We start from the raw sequence: 22,319 nt of genomic DNA, 5'->3' as shown, positions 1-22,319 counted from the left end.
AAGGACATGGATCTTTGACATTGGATGGGATGCTATGCATTGACTGAATTGTTTTATGGAAAATTTAGTTGTTAAACTTAGCTTTGATTCCTATGCATGTGTTTAACTTCAAGTGCACGACTTAATACTGTGAGTTCTGGTTTAAATGTTGTCATATTTGAAGATTTGAGGGTTTCCTTGTGGTTGGGCTAGCGTGTTGCTCTTGCAGAATGGGAGGTGCAGCGTCCTGTGTTGTAAGAGCCAAAATTCCTTTATTTTGGTATATCCAGTTACTGAGTTGTACTGCTTTGAAAAATGCTGAAGAACGAGTGCAGAGATCCCACATCAGTTATAAGAATCTTAAGAGGTTTTTTCCAATATACTTTCAAAGCAATAAGTTAAGCTCTTGCAGGTCTCACTATATAGTGTATCAGTTAATAATAATTATATTAAGTTCTAAAGGCTTAATGTATTTTCTAAAACTGTAAAACATGAGAAGCTAATACTGTAGATCTTGTTTCAGAGGGAGCGTAGGAGCACCACTGAATAGAAGGTATTTATCTTGTGTAAGGCTTGTGAGCATAATTTACTATTCATGTCACAAAGCAACAGATGAAATTTTGGTTGTCAGCACATTTAGAATTTTGTGGAAATGCATTCTGTACTTTCTTCATGCACTTGGAATCAATGAGGATGCCCAGGTTATTCTGTATCAAATTGCTAAAATCTTTGTTCATCACCTTTATTGTTATGGAAAGTATGAGGGAAAAGAAACAGGCATAAAATATCTGCCTGTCCCACATCTTCCCTGTAGCTGGTATAATTTTGCAGAATTTTTTCCACATATTTTAATTTCTTTTTCTGAAGGTGGGAAAGACTTGAACAAATGAGGAGAACTAATTATAAAAAGTTCCTTTAAGTTGCTTTACCAAACTTTTAAAGAATGAAATTGGGATATACATTATTGCATCTTTAATTTTTTTTTATTATTTGTGATTCATTATCCACCATTGTTAAGAGTCACTGCTTCAAATGTGAATATATGCTGCCTTCCTGGAAGCAGAGGTTGGAACTCTAGGCAAAAGCTTTCAGATACTATATACGTTAGTGGGAGACTATTCTAGTTTGAAAGTAGTGTCATAGCAGTGGGTGTTAAATTAGATTGTTTATAATTAGTTTGTTAATTATAATTAGTTTGATTTTTTTTTCTTCTTGCCATTTGCCCTTCCACTTGCTGTTCCACAATTAAAATAAACTAAACTAAGACAAAAAGATATTAATTGTGAATTTCCCACTTTTCTTAAGTTTACTTTGTCCAGTCATTTTGACCATGTCTCTAAAGGAAGTGGCATTTTGTTCTGTCATAATATAGTAAAGTGCAGAAAGGTTCTGATCTCTTTAAAGTCTTTGCACCTGATTCAATGGCAAGCAGGTTTTATGTTGCATTAATAAATGCGAAATCAGGTGTATTTTTCCCTATCAGTTTAATTAGAGAAGGTGACACCTTCCACTGTACGTTGGCAGATCCTGTATTGTGTGCAATGTCAACAATATCTGGAATTGTACTGTGAGCCACTGGAAATCTCTTAATCTTTGCCTTAATATGAGTTAGTCTAACAACTTTACTCTCCAAAATCATTTGTTTAACGGGAAAAGAAGATGGTAGGAAAAAAGGGGAAGGGAAGCCTGGGAAATTAGAGCCATTAAATGAGATCCCAAGTTAACACAATTGGTTTCATTTTTATAGGTCTGTGCTTTAATCCTTTATTCCTTTTGCATTCTATCAAAGGGTATTGTTTTTATAAGGGAATTCAGAGTATTTAAATATTTTATGTTTGGTGATGGGACAGTGGATGAAGCTGTTACAATTTTGTCATGAGGCTTGCTGTATTTTGAGAGGTATAAATATGAAACATATTCAAGGAGGTTAAATATTAAAATGAGGCTGAACCAGCTACTTTTTTTCAGAACATCTAAGCATCTTGGTTAGCTTTTTTAATGCCATAATAATTTTTGCAGTAAATGAATTTTTATGCTTAAGTTAGTTTTTAGTCTCTGATTCGCTCAATAAATTGTTCCCCACCCCCCACCCGTGTTTTCTTATTGTTCCCACTCCATAGTACCTGGTTATGGATTACTATGTTGGAGGAGACCTGCTTACGTTGCTCAGCAAGTTTGAGGACAGACTACCTGAAGATATGGCTCGTTTTTATTTGGCTGAAATGGTGATAGCTATTGATTCAGTTCATCAGTTGCATTATGTTCACAGGTGAGTAATTTGAGCTCCAAATTCCTGTTGGAATTATGGGGAATTACTTGATGGAGTGAAAATAATTCCCGTTAAAGAGTTTAAGCTAGTAACAAGTATTTGCTGTAATAGTAAGCATGATAGAACTGACCTGCCTACATCTTGTGATGATTGAGAACTGTTGCTAACCTTGTACCATATGGTCAGAGACGTGAATGAGTATCTGAATGCATGTGATAAATCTTGCACGCTGGCATGTTTCCAAGTTAATGATCCGTAATTTATAAAAGCAAACCTGGAAACCTGTTTGTGAAATATGATCAACTTTGAACAGGTTTATTGAAGGGCCAGATTCTGTTTCTTAATTAATTTGTTCAATGTACACCGAAGTTAAAAACACAGCGTTGTGTGGTCTGCTTTAGATTTTTTTCACCATTTTCTTTTGGACTTAATGAAATTATCTTTAAAATGAAGTGAGGGCATTTTGCTAAATAAATGGAAGTACTTAAATTGTGGTACTTATCTTTACCTTGGTATATACAAAAATAACATATTCTCTTGAAAGGAAAATATTAAGTCGTTTGTGTCTAGCTTTTTTGGAGGCCACGACTGATTTTTCCACAAAGCTAAAGTCATCTTTTCTTTAATGTATCATTCTCTACTGAATTCCATGGTAGTTCTTGTATGCAGAGCAAAAGATTACCTTACGAGAGACAGAATTTTCAAATGCACTCAATACATATACATTGCTCTGACAGAAATCAGGAAGAAAACTCCCAATTGTTTAAGCTAAATCATTAAGTTGGCAGAATGAGCTCATTTGATACGTCCATTTGTTGCCCTTAATCAGAGTCTATACTGGCCATTCCTTCTTTTACTGTTCCCACTTGGCTGCTTTGCTCCAGAAAAGGTGTTTTTTTTTTTTTGTGCAAAAGGTGTATTGCGGTTGGGTTTGGTTTGTTACTGGGTTGTGTTTTATTTCCTTTGAGATTGTGGCTTTTCATGAAAGAGCTGTAGGTAGGAGTGCTTTAAGGTGGGGCTAAGCTGCAAATTGCTGTTCTGGAATACTTTGGAGTCTGCTAGTTTTGTTGAAGAACTGTGTCTAGATGCTAAAAAGAGCTCTTTGTGATAATGCTTTGTGGGAAGATGCAAGCAGAGTATTTTCCTTAAGCAGTTTTCTTGAATTTTGAAGATTTCAACTGTGTTAGTTCTGAGAAACTTTGTTCACTTAGGACCTGATGTGAAAGGTTTTTGTATTTAGTTTAATTTGGATCTAACTTTTAAAATGCGTTTGTGGATGCTATCTCCTGTTACCAGGTGGAGGGTACTTCATGTACTACGTGAACTGCTGTATTTTACGCAATAAGTCTGCATATGTGGTAGTAACTCTTCCCAGAAGAACAGATGCCTACCATCTCTACCTTTTCCTCCAGACAGATCAAAACCTTTGTAATTCAGCACTGTTAGTATGTAATACGCAGCAGATGTGATGTTTCCATCCTCAAATAGTTAGTGTCCCCAAGATGAAATAGGTGTTGATGTAAAATTTTGATGGAAAATGCAGTACCATTGCAGTTCAAAACAACATGCTAATTATTATGCTTGCACATTTATTACTATGAATGTTTAACATAAAAAAAGCCCCTATACATTCCCAGTCCTTTGTTGTTTGATTTGTGGCTTTGCCAGTGAGGTTCCTATGTTTATAAAAGTTCTAAATGCCACTTCGGCATTTTATCATTAATACTGCTGTAATACAATGCCTGTTTATAAGGAGATGTTTTGCAAAGATTAAAAATGCACTTGAGTGTATGTTAAATGATCAGCCTTTGAAATGAGACCCATTCCGCTGTTAGTTTTATTAGGATGTTTGCAACTGGTAAAGCAAAAGAAAGGAAAAGAAAATACATCATTTAAATGCCACTAATGCGCTTTTCCTGAAAGTTTAATTGTGGTGGCCACATCCTTTTTGGGAGTGTGTTGCACACAGGAAAGAACATAGGAGAAGAAGGAGGAAAATACTACTAAAAGATGGGTAATGTAACAGCTGTAGTAGCAGTATTTCAGATGAATAGCCAATATGCATCAGCATTTGATCTGAGTTGTGGCTAGTGAACTAGAAATCATGCTTTAGGCATGTTTCAGTCCAGGTTTTTTTCATACAATGAGATAGCAGATTGTTTTGGATTGTTTCCTTTTAGTGCCCCAGTTCTACCAAATACTACTAAAAGATGGGTAATGTAACAGCTGTAGTAGCAGTATTTCAGATGAATAGCCAATATGCATCAGCATTTGATCTGAGTTGTGGCTAGTGAACTAGAAATCATGCTTTAGGCATGTTTCAGTCCAGGTTTTTTTCATACAATGAGATAGCAGATTGTTTTGGATTGTTTCCTTTTAGTGCCCCAGTTCTTTCAGGGTAGATTTTCACATTAACCATACATAGTGTTGTATTTGGATGATAATTTTCTTCTTCTCTGAATGTTTTTGTACCTTTTAAAAATTGTATTTCTGTTTTTATTCTCAGTGTGCCACTCCTCTTGCCCTTTTGTATCATTAATCACTTTTCTGTTGTCAGTTTTGTTTGGGAGTGATACTGATTGCAGTGGTAGTTGGTGTGCAGACCACTCCAATGTCAAATGCAAGTCACTTTTCTTTCCTAAAGTACATTGGCCAAGGTTCTCAAACATCAAGTACAAGCAAACTCAGCATTACTTAAATGAAATTGCTACGACTGTGTTTCAGGTTTTGGAGTTCCAAATTTGAATGCCATTTCTGCACTAGCATTGTGGGATTACGGGATGAATTTGTAGTGGGAGGGAGATCAAACCCTAGGTATTAGTAGAATTGTGCAAAGAAATTGCATGATGTTTTTGAAGCTGTCTCCTGATACTTACTGAACTGAAGAAGGAGAAAAGTTGCTAGCTGAAAATAACATGAGTACTACTGTGTTTAGGATATTCTTAATTTTTTTTCCTGTTTTTATCCACTTTTCAGTTTAAATAAATACGTGATAGAATTTTTTTGAGATCACATCAATCAGAACATAAAACTTTGATAATTTTTAATTTCTGATCAATTAATTTCTGTGAACAAATCGTGGTATTTTACCTGATAGTTAAATGATGGCTCAGAATGTTAATAAAACGGCCTTTTCTTTAATGTGTATCTTAGCTTTTGCTATTGTTATAAATGCACCAGCGCTGGCATTACCACATAACATTGACAGCTCCAAGACTAGCTTTAGAAAGAAAACTTCATCTAAGTTAAGTATATGTGCAGGTGCTCACAATGGGGAAGAAAGTATATATGTGTATATCTCACAAATGCACGAATTCCTTGGGAGTTCATGTAAAGCTTATACTTACCCCTGATACCTTAGATTACTAATTTGTACTAATGAAGTGATGCTTGCTTGTAGGCCAAGGTTAAATATTGTCTTGTGCCAGTTTTCTGCAAACTGTAGTGTCATACAGGGTAAGATTTTACATTTATTAGGAATCAGCATCGATTTGTTTTTTATAGATTTGTAGCACCTTTTTTTGGTTTTTGGCTACGTGCATTAATATTAATTTCAGTTTCAAAGTTGTGTTGTTACTTAATTCCTCATGGTACATGTTAAAAGCTTATACTTGCATGCATTATCAAATATCCAAGTGTGGGCTGGAATAAAACTAATGGGCTTAACCTAGGTAGCTACACTTTATTTATTAGGCATGTTGCGTTACCTCAAACATGTAAAATTTGTTTTTCCTACAACTGAGATTTTAATTCCTTAATAATTTTATTGGTTAGCCAGGTTTTCTCTCCATTTATGTAAGGTGGAAATTGAGGTGTAAAATGCTTGGTTTTGTCTAAATCCTTTTAAGTAAAAATGACTTTAGAAGGCCTGGTTGCCACTGGAAGAAATTTCCTCTGGACGTTGCAGAAGATACCCTCTGGGCACGTACTAGTCCTAGGCACAGTGAGTGTGCCACTGGTGGCTTTGCATGCCCCTTCAGTGTGTCTGTGCTGCTGCCTTTCATGCTGTTTTCCGAGACAGCCCTTGCTTTACTAAGGGTGCATCTAAGTCTGTCTCTGTCCTAAATTTCATTTGGGGCATTCTAGCTTCTCGAATAGTACAGAATTATAAGTGTTAATGTGGTTAAGTAATTTTCATCTTGACTTTCTTTCCTCCATCTATTTGTTCTGTGCAGGGTTGCACAGTGATTCAGTGCGGAGGGAATTTGCAGCTAGGGAGTGTTCAGCGTTTAGGCTCATGATCCTCCAGACCACTGCAAAAATATTCATTTAAAATAGTTTTCATATATTGGCACACACCCACGTTAAACAGTCGTCTTTTTCTGTTGAATGGTAAAACAATCCTCACTTACCTTCTTACTAAGAAAATATTTTGGAAGGATTATGAAACACCTATGTTAATTATTATTTTGGTTAAGTTTATGGGAGGATAGTTAAGACTATAGGACAAGCTCTCAAGTTACATACATTACATAGATGTCATGTTTTGCATGTGAAAAGATAGGCATGCAAAGCATAAACACACCTACTTCCATAAGGTATGCAAGATTACAGTTAGCTTGATCAGTGTGTTTCTGGATTTCTAGTTGCCGCTGTCTTTTAGTCTGAAGGATCTTAGCATTCTAAACTACCAGATGCATTTTTTTTCCTTCTCTTTCCGTTTTCTTTATCAACTTCTGAAATTTAAGTTGGGCTTCACTGAAACATTTGAGTTCTTAAAATGTAGAGCAGCAGAATTCTCTATGGAAGTGACATCCTTTCTGAGAAATATTGAACGTAAGGGAATAAATGCATTAGAGGGATAAAAGAACTGTCTATTCCCTGTCAAGCCAGCCTCTTCTTTGCTTTTAACAAGAAGGTACTATTTGTTCTCAGTAAAACTCATCTTAGGGACATCCCTGAAATATTTACTGTAGTTAGCAGGCAGCTGAAATCTGGGATTCTTAGTAGGATGCATTTCACTTTCAACTATAAGTTTCAGTGCCAGCATCTCCATTTTTGACTTGCTGAATAAGTGGTTTTCTGTCTTCTGGGTGTATCCCATCTTTCCTGATCATTAATTTGCTTAAGTGGAAAATTTGGGGGTGGAAGGCACATCCTATGGAGTTAGCTGCATTGCACGGTATGTCTGAGTTGAGTTGGCACAAGGATGAGCCAAGTACTCTGGCCTTTGGTAAAGTGAACCGTAATTGTGGGTTTTAAAGAAAGCAACAACATATTTTAAGTGTTTACCAAACTTTGCAACAGACAGAATGTCGAACACACACATGAAGATGTCCTTACAAAGTGCTGAGAGTGAAGGAAACAGGGCTAGAAAAATAAGGAAAAAATAACATAAGATTATTTTGATAGTCTACTGAAAATGTATTGCTTTGAAATGTTGCATGGTTTAGTTTTACATGGAAAACTGCAGGACAGAAAGTTATTTTAGTGAGTATTTGGTAAGCTAGTGCTTCCTTACAAGGTATTCCTTTACAGAGGTAGGAGAGCTCTGTGAGTCTAGGCTCTGTGTTTCCTCTCCATTTTTCCACTAAGGAACGGCTGGGAAAAAAGGTCATCTTTACAGACTCTGGGCTTTCATTTTGCCCTGTGACCCTATATGCTATAAAGGCTGGCAGCTGCTCCCATAGTACCCTCTCAGGGTGACATTTGATTTGCAGTGAGGACTGTAGGAGGTTAATGCTATTTGACTAGAATTTTTTGGTAGGATTTCCGAAGGAGCCTGTGATGAACTGTAAGTATTTTGAAATAAAAGACCCATATATGCTTGGAGTGCCAAGAGCTAGTGGATCAGACTGGCTGTGCTATCATGTAGAAGACAAATGGTTTCTTACGGTATTGTGTCTAGTGGGAGTGTTAATTTAAGTGAAAGCTGTGTAATGGGTGCCTGAGCTAGCATAGACCTATATTCTGTGTTATTCACGCAGAAGGAGTTTAGAAACCCTGACTCCAGTGCCTTAAGCGATAGTAGCCTTGAGTAGTCCTTTCAGCAGAGGTGCTTTTACAAATGTATCCTTCAGCCTTTTTTCTCCCATTGTTCCTCTTTCCCCAAGACCCAAGCTCCAAACCTCCCTACTGCTCTGCTGAAACAAAGGTTTGTGGGGCTGTGCAGTGAACTGAATGAGGACATCAATCCAAGTTAGAAGTAACTTTACATTTTAACTAACCGGGGTCAATTCTCCAATCTGTTTGATGAAGAAGGAGAATAGGAGGAAATCGCTTTAAGGTGGTCTTTCCAATAAAATCTGTGTTCATCACATCATCCACTGAGTGGTACTTGAGATATCTGGCTATTTATTCAACTCTATGATTTTAAAGAAAAAGGGACACAAGAAGGTGTTGGAGCTGGGGTATGTTAAATATAGTTAGCCATAAAACCCTCAGAAATAAACCCTTCCCCTTTGATGTCTGATACCTATGTCCTAAGGAAGGAAATTCTTGATTATTGTCAGCTGAGGAAGGCCAGCGAGAGAAGGAGCGTACCCCTCCATTCTTTCTGGTGAGTCCCCACCAGTCCTTTAGCTAGACAATTACACCTTTATTAGAAAGAAGACTCATAGGAAAAGGAAGAATGTATAGATGAAGATTTTTTCTTTTTTATGTAGATTGGTATGTCTTCTGGGTGCAGTTCCTTGAAAGGCAGATGGATGTGAGCACTCTGTCAGATGGTATGTAATCCTGGGTAGGTAGGAACTGGATGTGGCTGTCGTAAAACAGAAGTATGTCAACCCTCCTAAAAGTGAAAATGAGAGAGACAGACAAGAAATGAAGGTTGACTGAAGAGGATCCTTTTTAACCTTCTACTTAATGGGAAAATTCTTAACGCCAGAAGTCTTGTATAAAAAAACCCTGGTCTTGTCTTCCGAGTAATAATGTTTGTAGCAAGGCTCAGTGGGTGCTACATGCGATGGAACTTCCCAGGACATAACTGCTGCCTTTAGCATAAAGATTCATTTCACTTCTGTGGTGTTTGCAGAAAAGAAAGTCCACATTAGAACTGTCATAGCTCTGACATGAGATCTGTTTCAGTGTCTTATGAAGTTGGAGGTATTTTCAAAATTTCATAACTTCTTTTGAAGACAAAACATTCCCATTTGTAAGCTGTTTTTATGTGAGTTAAGCTGTAATTTTACACTCACTCTTTTCTGATTATTTCAGACCTGGAAATATTTTCTTCTACTGCTTTCTTTGATATCCAAAATCAACAGCAGGAAAGTAGGACAAAAACATTTTCCTTATTTCTGAATTTTTAGTCCTAGTGACTGTGGTTCTGAGGGTGTAATTATCTTATTGTTTGGTGGCTGAGGATAGAGTTGGTAATTAACACTTTCAGTGATTTTGTTCTTGTATATAAAGCTCAGAACAATGCAGGCAGAAATGAAGGTGGCAGTTGTGTGATGGGAGTCTTCATTATTCTCAAGTTTTTTGTTATATTAGAAGGAGACTAACTGCCTCATGTTTTGTCTTCAACGGACTTTCCATTTCATTATCTCTTTTTGTGAACACAGTATTTATTTCATAACTGCTTCCTTTCAGAGCATCTCCAATTTTCATTTATTAATACCCTATGTGCTCCTCAAGTTCCTCCTTAGAATGCCTTTCTTTTATTTACGATTATGGGCCCTTTGCTTCTTTCTTTTTATTTGAAATACAGTTGGGTTTATGTTGTTAGATTACATTAGATTACATTAGATTAGAAGCTGCACAGGGCAAATTAATTACCATCTTCTGAATTTGAGTGTCATGTAGATTTGTCATTGCATAAATAAGCAATAATAACTTGGCTTTATTGTTTGATATTCCTGCAGTGTTAGTATAAAACCGTAACACTGAGATGCTTGAATACGTTATAAGAAATGTTTTAAACCATTGTCTTTTACCTAGTTTCTTACTAGAGCATTCTCCCCAGTGAGTATTTGATGGATTTGGGGTGAGAATGTCTTCACTATCTGAACTGCCAGATTTGACAAGTAGAAATTCGGGGTTTGAATTTCTGAATTCAATTGCTGTTGCCCCAGCCACTAAATGTAATAATTCCTTTTCTTCATAGTACATTAAGGTATCCTTGCAAGATATCTTAATTATAATAAGATATCAGAGCAAGAATGTGATTCCTAAAAGGACAATTACGGAAGCATCAGTCCAAATAACCTTGTCTGCATTGAAGCTGTTCTACAGTAAGCCTTTCCCTGTTACATTTCCAGAAGAGCTGTTGTATTGTTAGAAGGGCCTACCCCGTGTTCCTTGTTAATAACAGCAAAATATTACTAGATTTTAACTTCTTACATGAGAAAAAATAGGTCAACCAACATCCTGCAAATTAGAATACTGCTTACAAAGCAGATGCTTGTGTAAGGTCATGCTTCGTTCAATTATGGAAGGCTTTGTGGCTGGGGTCAGGGAAGCAAGACCTTGTGGAGCTTTATCTGAAAAGTTGTATTAAAATCTTTATTGACTCAGGTGCTGTGATGTTTATGCTGTTCAGTTTTTCTTTATTAGCTATTGGGGGGCAGCCTTTAGCATTTCCTCGTGCAGGAGGAAGCAGTGATATTACTGCCACTGTAACTTTTAATCAGATATAGTGTGTAAAATCTAGGAAAAGGGCATTAGAAAGGTACAAAAGAGAAAATACTGGCTAGAAGAGAAGAAAAAAAAGGGGAGGGGGGGCTAAAAATCTCATCTGGTATAGCGGTAGCAAAGTTGTATCTTCCTCATATAGGAAGTTTTAATACAGAACTTTTAATACAGAAAGGAATTTACTTTTATGCAGGTACAGCTCTTTTAGGATTCTACTTAAGTTTAAGGGCTGAAATTCAGGCCTTCAGTTCCTATCTGAGATACTAAAAAAAGTTATGAATTTGTTTTATTTTTAAGCAAGCATTGTGCCTTATGCTTATGTTAAAAGAAAAAAGTATACTACATATGCAACTTGAATACAAAGACTTTTTCAGTAACACTGTCCTTTATTCTTAATAGGTATAATTTTAGTGTGTTTGAGCAAACTGCACTTTTTATTTTTTCTTATTATTTTTAAAGGTCTGACATGTTTTTCTGTCAAGCTACTGCAGGTACTGGAGATACTGGGATGCATTTAGACCAAATGCATTTCTTCCTTTATAGCCTCTGGCTACAGTTCCTTCCCCAGTCTATTGCTGTCAAGAGTTTTAGGCAGATGTTACAGTGTTTATTGTATCTGGATCATGCTTGACAGTATGTTTTGTTTGTTTGTTTTCTAACAACAATGAAAGCAAAAAACATACATCAAACTATTTATGTTTTATCTCTGTTACTACATGACGGAGTAGTAGATCTGTAGACATATGCTTCAAACTTGGTCTAGCTTATTCCTGCATGTTTCCTTGGCTTTCGGTTGGAATAAAGGTTGTCTTACAGGTTGAGCCAACCCAAACACATTCTGAATGGTTTATGCAATGAGAGTCTTTAGGATACGTTTTTATTCTTTTCCTTCATTTCTGTTTGTAAGAATAATGTGTTGTTTTCATACTCTTTCCATCAAATTATTATCTTTTTCCTGTGATTTGAACATGATAGGGGCCTATCTATTAAATAGAGCTGTTGTTTTTTCTGAAGAGTTGCTTTAAAAAGCTATAAAATATTCCTGTACGGAAGTGCAGTTTTGATCTCTAGTGCAGTGATCTTCTAGAAAAAGCATATTCCTCCTCAGATGCCAGAGATATCATAGACTAGTTTAATGCTAATTTTACATATAAATGTATTGGTACGTTATGTTTATAGAAGCACACTTCATTTTTAATATGTATACGCTGCAGTATTTTTGTTTCGCAAAAGATAAATTGTTCCTAGAACTACTTCCATACTGACTAATCTGGTACACCAAAATCTTTCTACAGTCTGCAGCTGCATGCTAAGCATGTAAAGGGCTGTCCTAGTAACTGACAAGAGGTAACTTTATAGAGTGCCACACGGACGACACAATGATAAGCAGTAGCTTTTAAAAAACCAAAGAAGCAAGAGCTTGAAATTGTCTAATAATGATTCTTGACAATTCAGTGGTGAATAGAGTCACCTGGGCATCAGATGACATCCCATTGAGGTGTATGGGAGTTTTACATGCTCTATCTGGGAATATGAAGATAACTAATCATATCCTCATTTAATATATGAAGAAAGTGGAGTACAGGTGTAGTGAAGAATAAACACAGTGTGTAATTTCATGTGATGGACGTATTTTCTTTTTTATAGCAGAGCAATAGAGCTACAGTGTTTGAGTCCAGGTTAATTTTATCTCTGACTGGGTAGATGTAACAACAGCCGAGCTACGGCCGAGAATAAGCAGAACATTTAGATTATGAATACTTCCAAAAAGGCTGGTGGGTTTCAGGACTGCAATAAACAAGGCAAGATCAGAAATCCACATGTGCTGTATTTCAAAGACTGGTTTTGATGATGGGAAAATGTTGCAAAATAGAAAGAAGAAAAGATAATGTTTCTTTATTTAAATGTGGGTCTAACTCTAAAGAGTTTAGTAGTGATGAAAAAGAACTATATTTCTGTACCACAATGACTACTTCATTTTGGTCTGTTTCATATTATTGGAGCTACAGTTAGGTTTTGGCACATGTTTGGCAGCCTGATTGAAGTTTCTTGTGTGTAAAGTAAAATTTTAGGGATTTCTTTTACAGATCACAACTTTTGAAGTAGTGTTTCATGCCAGTTTTGAGTATGGTCATTCCTAAAGTTGTCGTTTGCTCTTCAAGTTGGCAGACAACTTTCAACTTCCTGAAACTTCAATGACAAGGATTGTACATAATATTCCAGATTACATTTTTAGAAAGAATTTGAGTTCTAGCTGCAGTATTTTTCTCTCTCTGCTAGGATATTTCTCCCAGTGAAACCAAGAGCCTTGGTCCCATCACACTGAAAGGGTACAGGTATAATATAATTATTTGGTGTACCCATTCCTTCTCCTCTGTCATTTACAGTTGATAAGGTCTTAGTGTATAGGTGAAGTTTCTGCTGTTACTATCAATAGGCAGGTATTTACATTTTATACTGTTAATTTAATCTGATTTCTGTTGTTATAGTCTTCAGTTTAACCATTTCTGTATGTCTGATATTCCAGTCTTCCTGCTGTTACTGCTGCTTTCCAGCTTTGTGGTATCTACAGGTTTTATTAGCACGCATTTATTTTTGTGCCGAGGGTATTAACTAAAATGTTAAATCAGTTTCAAAACTGACCCTGGATGATTTCCACTAATAATCTTACTCCGATTTTATTTCCTTTTTCTTTACCTACCCATTGTCATCTCTCTTTTAGCCAATACCAATTTGTTCCTTACCATACCATTACTAGTCCTGGCATTTGTTCTCTCCGTGGAGCTATTACTCATCTGGAAAAAAAAAATTCTATTAAAACATTTTCATATGTGATTCTGTGTCAATTCATAATACTGTGACAAAAATTACCTGATCCTGATGACTTAGCATGCAAAGGAATTCAGATTTTGCTCCCGGTGTTTGCATGGTCTAACATGGTATTCATCATCATAATTCTAAATATTATGCATTATGTTTGAGGAAGTGAAAGTTGTATAATGTTAAAATAGTCTAGATGTTTTCTGCCCAATTAATTGCAATAGCTCCAAATAACATTCTCTTGCTATTCACTTGCATCTCAAAGCTGGTTTTCCTTTTTAAGAACATAAAACCCGAGAAGGTATAGCAAATTAAGTAACAAAAGCATGATTTACAGTGATGGCTTTTGTCCAATGTAGCCAACAAAGAAATTATTGTCAAGTTGCAATTCTTTCATAAACATTCATTCAGTCTTTGCTTACCTTGTTGCTTTAAACCATAGTTCCTGGAAAATATCTGTCTGAGATTCTGTATTACGAATGTTATGATTGCTTTTGACAGTCAGATGCTTAGGAGAGTTGTGAATGCTGAAATGTAAAACATCGTGACTCCCACTTGTACGTGGGATTAACTTGTCTCTTATCAAAAAATCAGAAGGGTTCTGAGGATGTCATGGGCAAGAAATGCAGCATTTGTGTATTGTAGTATCTGACTTCAAACTAGACCTTTGCAGCCCTTCTCACAGACTTAATTCCAATTGAGGAAAACTGATTTCTAATAAACGATGATGTTTGACCTTAACGTGCCTAAGATATATTAAAAAAAAAAAAGTATGTGTCAATTATGCCAGCTCCATTAGAAACACGAACATAGAAGCTGCTTAGTGCAGTTTCCCTGGGGAGAGAAGAGTTATGTTGTCCTGTTTTGCTTGTTCTATCATTTTCCTGCTTTTTCTATGAATATACCAACACCCAAAATTTCTGTCCCATAATTTTTAAATGAGTTAGTCACTTCTATACTATGCCATTATCTACACGAATGTAAAACAGCTTGTTGATTTCCCCACTTACCTTTTAAATGTGTTGCTATAACCTTTTTATGTTGCTGCCTGCCAAAACTGTGCCTGTCTCAATGTGTCTTTCTTCCTCTCAGTTTACACTAACTGAACGTGCGTATCTTACTGTCTTGATGAAACTAACATGAAACCTCTAAGACGCTGAAATATTTTGGAGAATATAATGTAAAAAAACCTAGATTTTCACTCTGAGTGTGTGTCTTCCTGTTGCAGGTACTAATTTCTGTGGGTTAGAAAGTGTTGTATAATGTTTTGGCTGTGCTTGTGCGACTCAGATCAATAAGCATTTTACAAACAAGTTTTGGCTCTATTATTACTTCCTAATTCCCTAGTACCAGATTGACGCAATTTAACATGTGTCTATAATATTATTAGCAGCATCAAAAATCTTCTAATCCCTCTGTTCTAGAGAGAGTGATGAAATAGTAAAGTTGTTCTGAAAAATTGGGAAATTCCTATTGTCACATGAAAACAGTGTCTTGAACTGGGATGAAGATGTTTCTGGTATCCTGTTAGAAATTTTGACACAATCCTGATTTAGTTCTTGTGTTCTGTTATGATTGAAATTCTCTAACTGGTCTGCTTGAACACAGTGCAGCAGTTACTGAAGACCAAATGTACATTTAAGGTAAAAATGCAGCTAGTGTGTGAAATAGTTGAGATACGTATGCTTGTGTGGGATTCATACTGCAGGCTTCTACTTCATTTGTATTTTATGGTAATGAGAATTCTTGGCTGAAAGTGTCTGATGGTGTGATACTAGTTTGTACAACAGTCAAATAGGATCAGTAATAATCTTATTGAGATTTGTAATTACATTTGCATAATATATTAAGCAGAAGAACTCTGAATACCTTACTGGTGTGTGCTACTTCACAGGAGGTCAGAGCTGGTCCCTTCAATAGGCATTATTAGATTAACCATAGGTTAAGTGACTGAAAATAGCAGCTTTGATCCTCCAAGTGACCAGCTATTTAAATGGAGGAGGAGGATACTACACGGAAAACAAACATGGGAGCGAGGGAAACAAGAAGCGGAGGAATACATGAGTGACTTCTGAGGGCGGCGGGGGGCATTTTTTGTACTTTTGAGTGTTCCTAAATAACTGGTTGTTTGAAGATAGTATTTTATGACTTTCTTTTAAAAATGTGAGTTCAACCCCAGCTTTCCCTCAGTAGTTGCAGTTCTTTATTTGAATCTGTCTTTAATACAACACTTGTAATTTAGGCATATCAAATCAATCATGTCTTAATCTCTAATTAAAAAAAATTAGCAGTGCTATGAAGTGCATAGTTTCCTACTATGTGTTTTCTCATTGTAACTTCTCAATATGAATTCTGTTGTATTCTGTCATAGGATCTAAAAATGACAAAGCTTGAATCGCTTTCCATAGTTTTCACTGAGATGCAGGCTTTTGGTTCACCTGGGTGCTTCAGCAAACTCAATAGAACCTGACTCTTACCACCTTTGCCTTCAGCTGTCTGCACAGGGTGCTGCTTTTCAGCATTTTGAAGACTCGAAAATTCTCTCTCTGACAAACTCCTTCCTTCTGCAATTAATGACTTCTGTATGAACATTGAATGTGAAAAAGCACAATAGAAAAAAAAATTAATAAAATTGACTGTTACTGAAATAATCAACCATCTGGCTAGGAATTTGAAGCGCATCCTCACATGGGCCACATCCTCCTGTTCACTGTTTTCTGCCCTTTCCATTCTGCTTCCATATATGTTTGTGCTGTACAGCAAAGAAGGGTCAGGGAGATGGTCTTTCTGAGGAGGAAAAATCCCCAGAGTGTATCCCATCTTGCTTGGTATCCGATGGTCAGATGAAGGATCATAGCCTCAGTCTCTTATAAAAGTCTCACCCAAATCCTCTGCAGCCTGAAAAGGAGACAGGGTGGAAGAACCCCTGAGTGTAAGGAGTTAAAATGAAAATCCAAAACTTCATTATATAGGACAGAAATCTGTTACTTTGAATATAATTTTAGTGTCAAAAGGGAAAGCACCCTTCTGTCTCAAAATAGCAAAATAAGAGGGGAAAAAAAAAAATCAAGAAGTAGTAAAACTGTTCTTCAGATGGGCACAGGCGATTTCTAGAGAGTCTTCTATTCCTACCTTGTGATCCCCCTGGACATAGTCAGAAAAAAACCTGTACATTTTTCACACTGAATTAGCACAACTGAAAAGTTAATGCCAAATAATAATGTAAAATGTATCTTGTTTTACTTGTCAGGGTAGGACTTCTGACTCAAAAGATTCATTACCAGCTTCTCTTGTGTTCAGGTTTGAGGAAGGCCGATCATGTGGGCGAGACTGACGTGCCAGGTGTGGCTGCTGCGGTGCAGTGCATTCAGCAGTACCTTCCCAGTCAGGCCTCTGAAGCTGAGCAACTAGGCACGATGTTTACTTTTCATCCTTTAAAAATTATTTTGGAGTCCTGAGTGATACAGTAAAGAAAAAAAAATTACATCATGACAGAGGTGGGAGGATTTGTATGTTTCTTCGTTTGTGTTTTCCTCATCGATTTAGAGCCATTTATGTCCCTCTTCAGCTCCTTCTACTGGTGGGTTCTTCCACCTTGTGTGCTGTTCTCCCTGCGGAGGACTTGATTGAGAATTTCATGGGAGGGTCGTGATATGATTCTTTATCTGGCTATGGAATAGCACACAGGAAACGATAGAGTCCTCTGATACTTCCTTCTTTTCAGTATAAAGCCTTGCAAGTGTACCCTCCTGTAAGGCACTCATTCTTTTTCTTGCTGCCTCCAGCAAGGCTTTGATTCAGCCTGTATCAACATTGGTCAGGTTGAACTAGCAGCTGTTCATGCGGTTGACATGGAATGAATAATAACATGAAATAATCTAAATTTCCAGGGAAACAGAGTTTTTCTTCCTTCCCTTGTGCACATATATAGATGTGCTTTCACACGTGCTCGCTCTCTCTCTCTTTCTCTGTACTAAAAATCAGTCTCTTTGCATTTCTTGTATTTGATGGCAGTATCTTCTGCTTTATTTTAACAACTTGTGTATAGAATTCCTTCAACACAGTTATTCATTAGTGCATTTAATTTTTTGCAAATAACCAAAAGGTAATAAATACAGTGCCATATTTGCCGTACAGTAAAGAACATGATCAAGCTGAGGGGAAGCAAGAGAGATTATCCTAAATTTAGTTCTATTATTTCAGGAGTCGTAGGTTCTTTGCTCTCCGCTGTTCTACTTTTCACTTACTCACTGGGAAGGAATCTTCTTTCCTATTAGCATTTAACCTATATATTGTTAATTTAGGGCACAGCTAAGTAGAAGACATATTTGGAAAAGCCATGCTTTGTCTGTTGTTCTTCAGTAGCCCCCTTTCCCCTGCCCCTTTTTTTGGAGGGGGATAGATACTCTTAACAACACTGACTTCCATTTAAAAAAAGAGGAATCACAAGGATCTCTGTAAGTGCTGAGTAAACCTTTGTAGGATGAAGGAAGAAGAAAGCAAAGGATCTGCAGCACATTAAAATGGCTGTATAGTAGTGTTGTTTTCTGAAACATTTTTCTTCCTGCTGGGCAGGAAGGTCTTTTAAAAAATATGTGAAATCTAAAGCCATACTAGCCTGGGGGAAGAACAGTAAAATATATAGGATATAACAGTGCTTCTTCACATGCTTGCAACAGCTATGGCAAGTATTTGATGTATATATTTGTTCTCTTGGGATGACATTGGTTTTCTTCTCATTGTAAACCATTTTTTTTAGCCTCCAGGGTTTACTTTGCAGCCTTTGCATCTTATCTTTGTTCTGTTTCCCACATAACTAAGGAACAAGAAACAATTTATTTAAATTTTTGTAACGTGCTCTCTATTCCTTTGTGTTTTATGTGTCTTTAAAGTATGTTCTACATTCTTCTGTGTGGTTTTTCCTCCCCCCCTTTAATATATTTTTATAGCTTCATGGTGATTTTTATTGCTGATTGAGTACATGGATGGGAGAGGGATAAGATCAACCTCATATTAAGACTGTATATCCTTCCTTTGGCAAAATGAAAAGCATCCAGTGATCTCAGAACTCATTTCTGTACAGACCTCCCTTTCCCTCGCCACCCATAATTCTTGGTGTATTTATATCTGTGTGTTTATTCCCAGAGGAAAGTAGAAAAGGACTAGGGAAGAGTTGCTGTGGGATGCAGTATGGACCCAGCAGGTTAGTTTGTTTCATCAGTCCCAGAAATTTTCTAGTGATTTGCAACTAACAGCTTGCTTCAGCTCAGGGCACTTATAAATATTGCTGATAATTAAAAAACATATATGTGTGTCTTATACAGAGACACATACAAACACATATATAAGAATATATATTAATACTTGTTAAATTGTCCAGACAGCTTCTGAGTGAACATTATTCTGTGAATTGCTCTCTTAGTATCATCAGTGCATTTAAAAAAAAGGCATATGAAAAATGTTTTTTTGACTATCATCATCAAAACCAATCAAGTCCTCAGTTTGTGTTGTCTAATGTACTGTCAGAATTATTCAATGCAATCAGCTGTTTGAGAGACTATGTATGGTTGTACTGAAATGCAGAGAGCAGAGATTGCATATCTAAAATGAGAATCAAAAGGAAAGAAAGCAGTTATCTGCCTAGAAATATGTGTTAAAGTTTTCTGGCATAGGTAGTAATTTACAGTACAACAGCTGGGCATATTCTGGATTCCTCTTTAGCCTCTTCTTTCAAGATTTCTTTGACAGATGGCACTCACAGATGGACATAACAGTCTTAAGGAGCTTACTCCTTCTACTCCTTTACCCGCCAGTAACTCATGATACTATTAGAAATCTAAAAGCTTTGACATGAATTAGCCTTACTTAGCAGACTTTAATTTTTTAATCTTTAGACTGCATACTGCAGGGTAGCGGTTGTGGAGTTCTTAATCTGTTTACTTAAGTTATTAGAAGCCAAAATGGAATTCCAATAAAGTTGACAAGTTGACATAGCAAAACATGGCAAATATACAGTCTTTTTTTTTTTTTTTTAAATTGTCATGATAATATTTTTATTCCTATCTTTCGGAGGAAGAGCATAGAATGATACAAAAGAGTACAGTTCAGCAATCCAGAAATAGCTCTGCCAACTGGAGTTCACAGAGTTCAAACCAGCTGCTTGGTATTTCGTTGTAATTACATTGAAATCTTAAGTGAATAAACCTAATATTTAAAGTTGGGTGGTCAATGAAACTTTTTTCTACCGCCATCAGCTTAAATTAGTTTGGTTTTTAGTAAGTATTTTAAAGTATCATCTAATAGACTGCCAGAAAAAAGAGCAAACTGTGTTCAAGATATTTGAATACACTTTTATGATAGTTAAATTTGTCTGCCACGTACTTAGTATTGTTTCTCAATACTCATGCAACTTTGGGCTTGGAACTGAAGGCCATTATTCTCTCAAGTGTTGACTGAAATGGCCGTTTTCACTGATGAATGTTGTTGGTGTGGAGTTTCTGTTGAGGAATGTGAAACTATAAGCAGAATGATCAGATCCAAAAAAAGCATTGTGACAGCTGGGCAGGTTAGAGGCGTGAAAATAGTGAATGCCCTCAGCCAGGTCCTCCACTGCATGTATTCGTAGCTTGGTAGAAAATTAGAAGAACACCAGGTGGAGGTAGATAAATGAAATAATTTTTTTTGTTTTGTTTTCTAAATGCTGTGTAAATTAAAGGTTCCCAACTCTTCCTTCACAAATAGTACATAGCCCACTGTGGCAGAACTTCTGGTTCACAGTCCATTTTCAACTGTTTGTTTTTCTTCAGGGTCCCTCTAGTGTAGGCTGCTTGCTAGGGGAGCAATCCACTCCCTGCCATCACTTCTTTCCCAGAGGCTCCTTCATTTCAAGTTATTGTTGTATTTTCAATGTAGGCACAGTTAATTGGTCACATAAAGGTATAATTTAAACACCTGTTTTGAACCCTCCTGCCTGCAAGTAGTTGGGTTCTGAAGAACCATCAATAAGCAAACAGTCCTGACTTAAATCCTTTTCTTTTGCGTATATTTATGTACTCTGTTCTAGTGCCTGTGTATTCCTGAGAATATTCTTTCGTAATAATAAAGAAGCACACATATAGTTACTGCAAATTAACAAACAATTTAGCTAAGGAAAACATAGTGAGAAAAGTAATCCATGCACTGGAATATGAAGTTCAGATAAGTAGTCCAGGCCAGAATAGTGCCTAGTTTGCATCTTCAGCAAATTCCATATATATTTTACCACCTAAAAGTCTTACTGTAAACCTTGCCTTGCTGCTATTGGTTTAAAAAAAAAAAAAAAAATTCTTGTCTTCCTTTGCTTGTTAAGTTCAAAATTGTTGTACAGTCAGTTTCAGTATGATTAACTAGAGAGTAAGGATGAGGATAGAGTCCTCAATTAAGAAAAGCAAGAGACATTAGGGGAAGCTGTGACTGTAGCTGGGGCTCCTGATGTGAGAAGTAAACCATATGATGAAGTTATATTTCAGTAGAATAAACCAGCTAGCTGATCCTTTAACGTCATCTGGCAGTAAGTATAAACTCTTCTTGAAATTGGTATGTGAAAGAAAGATGCTGTTTTGGGGCAACAGAGCTATGGTGGTTACGATGCTTCTGAGACACAAGGAGCAGACTTGTACGCTGTGCTCTGCCGTAGCTGCAGACTCGTGTGCTGAAGCCGTTTTTATGAGGAGATGAGTCTCCTCTGATAGCCAGGATTTCTTACACAGAGAAAACCTGTGCGAAGGAGCAGTGATGTGGATGGCGACTCTTGTAGTGTTATCTAATGGCTTGAGGCCAATCTTGTCAGCATTTATTATGTTAATGGTGTCAGCAATGTCAAAGACTAACCTTGATTGCCGAGCGTTTTGGGATAAATAGGGGCTTTCTGTTCGCTGGGCTTTAGAGCAGGAAAAGGAAGTTTTTCATTTTAACAAATTTCGTAAGCCTGACTACTACTAAATGTCAAGAAATGATCATGACAATTTTGTGGTTTTACCTGTCATATCCTTGTAGAGTTGAGAGAGAGACTTTGCCAATTTTTGTTTTATGAACTGCAATTTCCAGTGCAAAAACAGGCACATTATTAACACTAAGGCTAAAGACGCGTTCTATCTTGAGCCACAAGAACTCAGAAGTATATATGCTGCTACAACGGAATAGATAGTATCTTGGTGTTACTGCATTTCAGAATTAGAGTTGGGGAGCTTTGACAGAATATAACCAGAATGTTGTTATTGAAACAAAATTGAAAAGGCAGCTCTAATCATAATTTCAGAATCACAGGACGGTTGAGGTTGGAAGGGACCTCTTGATATCAATTAGTCCAACCCTCCTGCTCAGAGCCGGGTCAATGAGAGCAGATCATTGGCTGGAAAGCTGCCCAGAGGAAAAGGACCTGGGGGTGCTGGTTGACAGCCGGCTGAACATGAGCCGGCAGTGTGCCCAGGTGGCCAAGAAGGCCAACGGCATCCTGGCCTGTATCAGAAATAGTGTGGCCAGCAGGAGTAGGGAGGTGATCGTACCCCTGTACTCGGCCCTGGTGAGGCCGCACCTCGAATACTGTGTTCGGTTTTGGGCCCCTCACTACAAGAAGGACATTGAGGTGCTGGAGCGTGTCCAGAGAAGGGCAACGAAGCTGGTGAAGGGTCTAGAG

General features: G+C 36.9%; 1 protein-coding gene across 1 annotated transcript in view; it reads left to right on the top strand.

Annotated features, from left to right (window-relative positions):
- The window catches only part of CDC42BPA (CDC42 binding protein kinase alpha (DMPK-like)), a 125,454-nt gene that overhangs the window by 13,747 nt on the left and 89,388 nt on the right, over positions 1 to 22,319 (top strand). The window contains exon 4 of the mRNA XM_009586969.1: positions 2,100 to 2,248. Coding sequence (XP_009585264.1) covers positions 2,100 to 2,248 — 149 coding nt within the window. The remainder of the gene's footprint in view (positions 1 to 2,099; positions 2,249 to 22,319) is intronic.

The sequence above is a fragment of the Fulmarus glacialis genome, unplaced genomic scaffold (assembly GCF_000690835.1).
Source record: "Fulmarus glacialis isolate BGI_N327 unplaced genomic scaffold, ASM69083v1 scaffold861, whole genome shotgun sequence".
Lineage (NCBI taxonomy): Eukaryota > Metazoa > Chordata > Aves > Procellariiformes > Procellariidae > Fulmarus > Fulmarus glacialis.
This window is presented reverse-complemented; position numbering and strand designations above follow the sequence as displayed.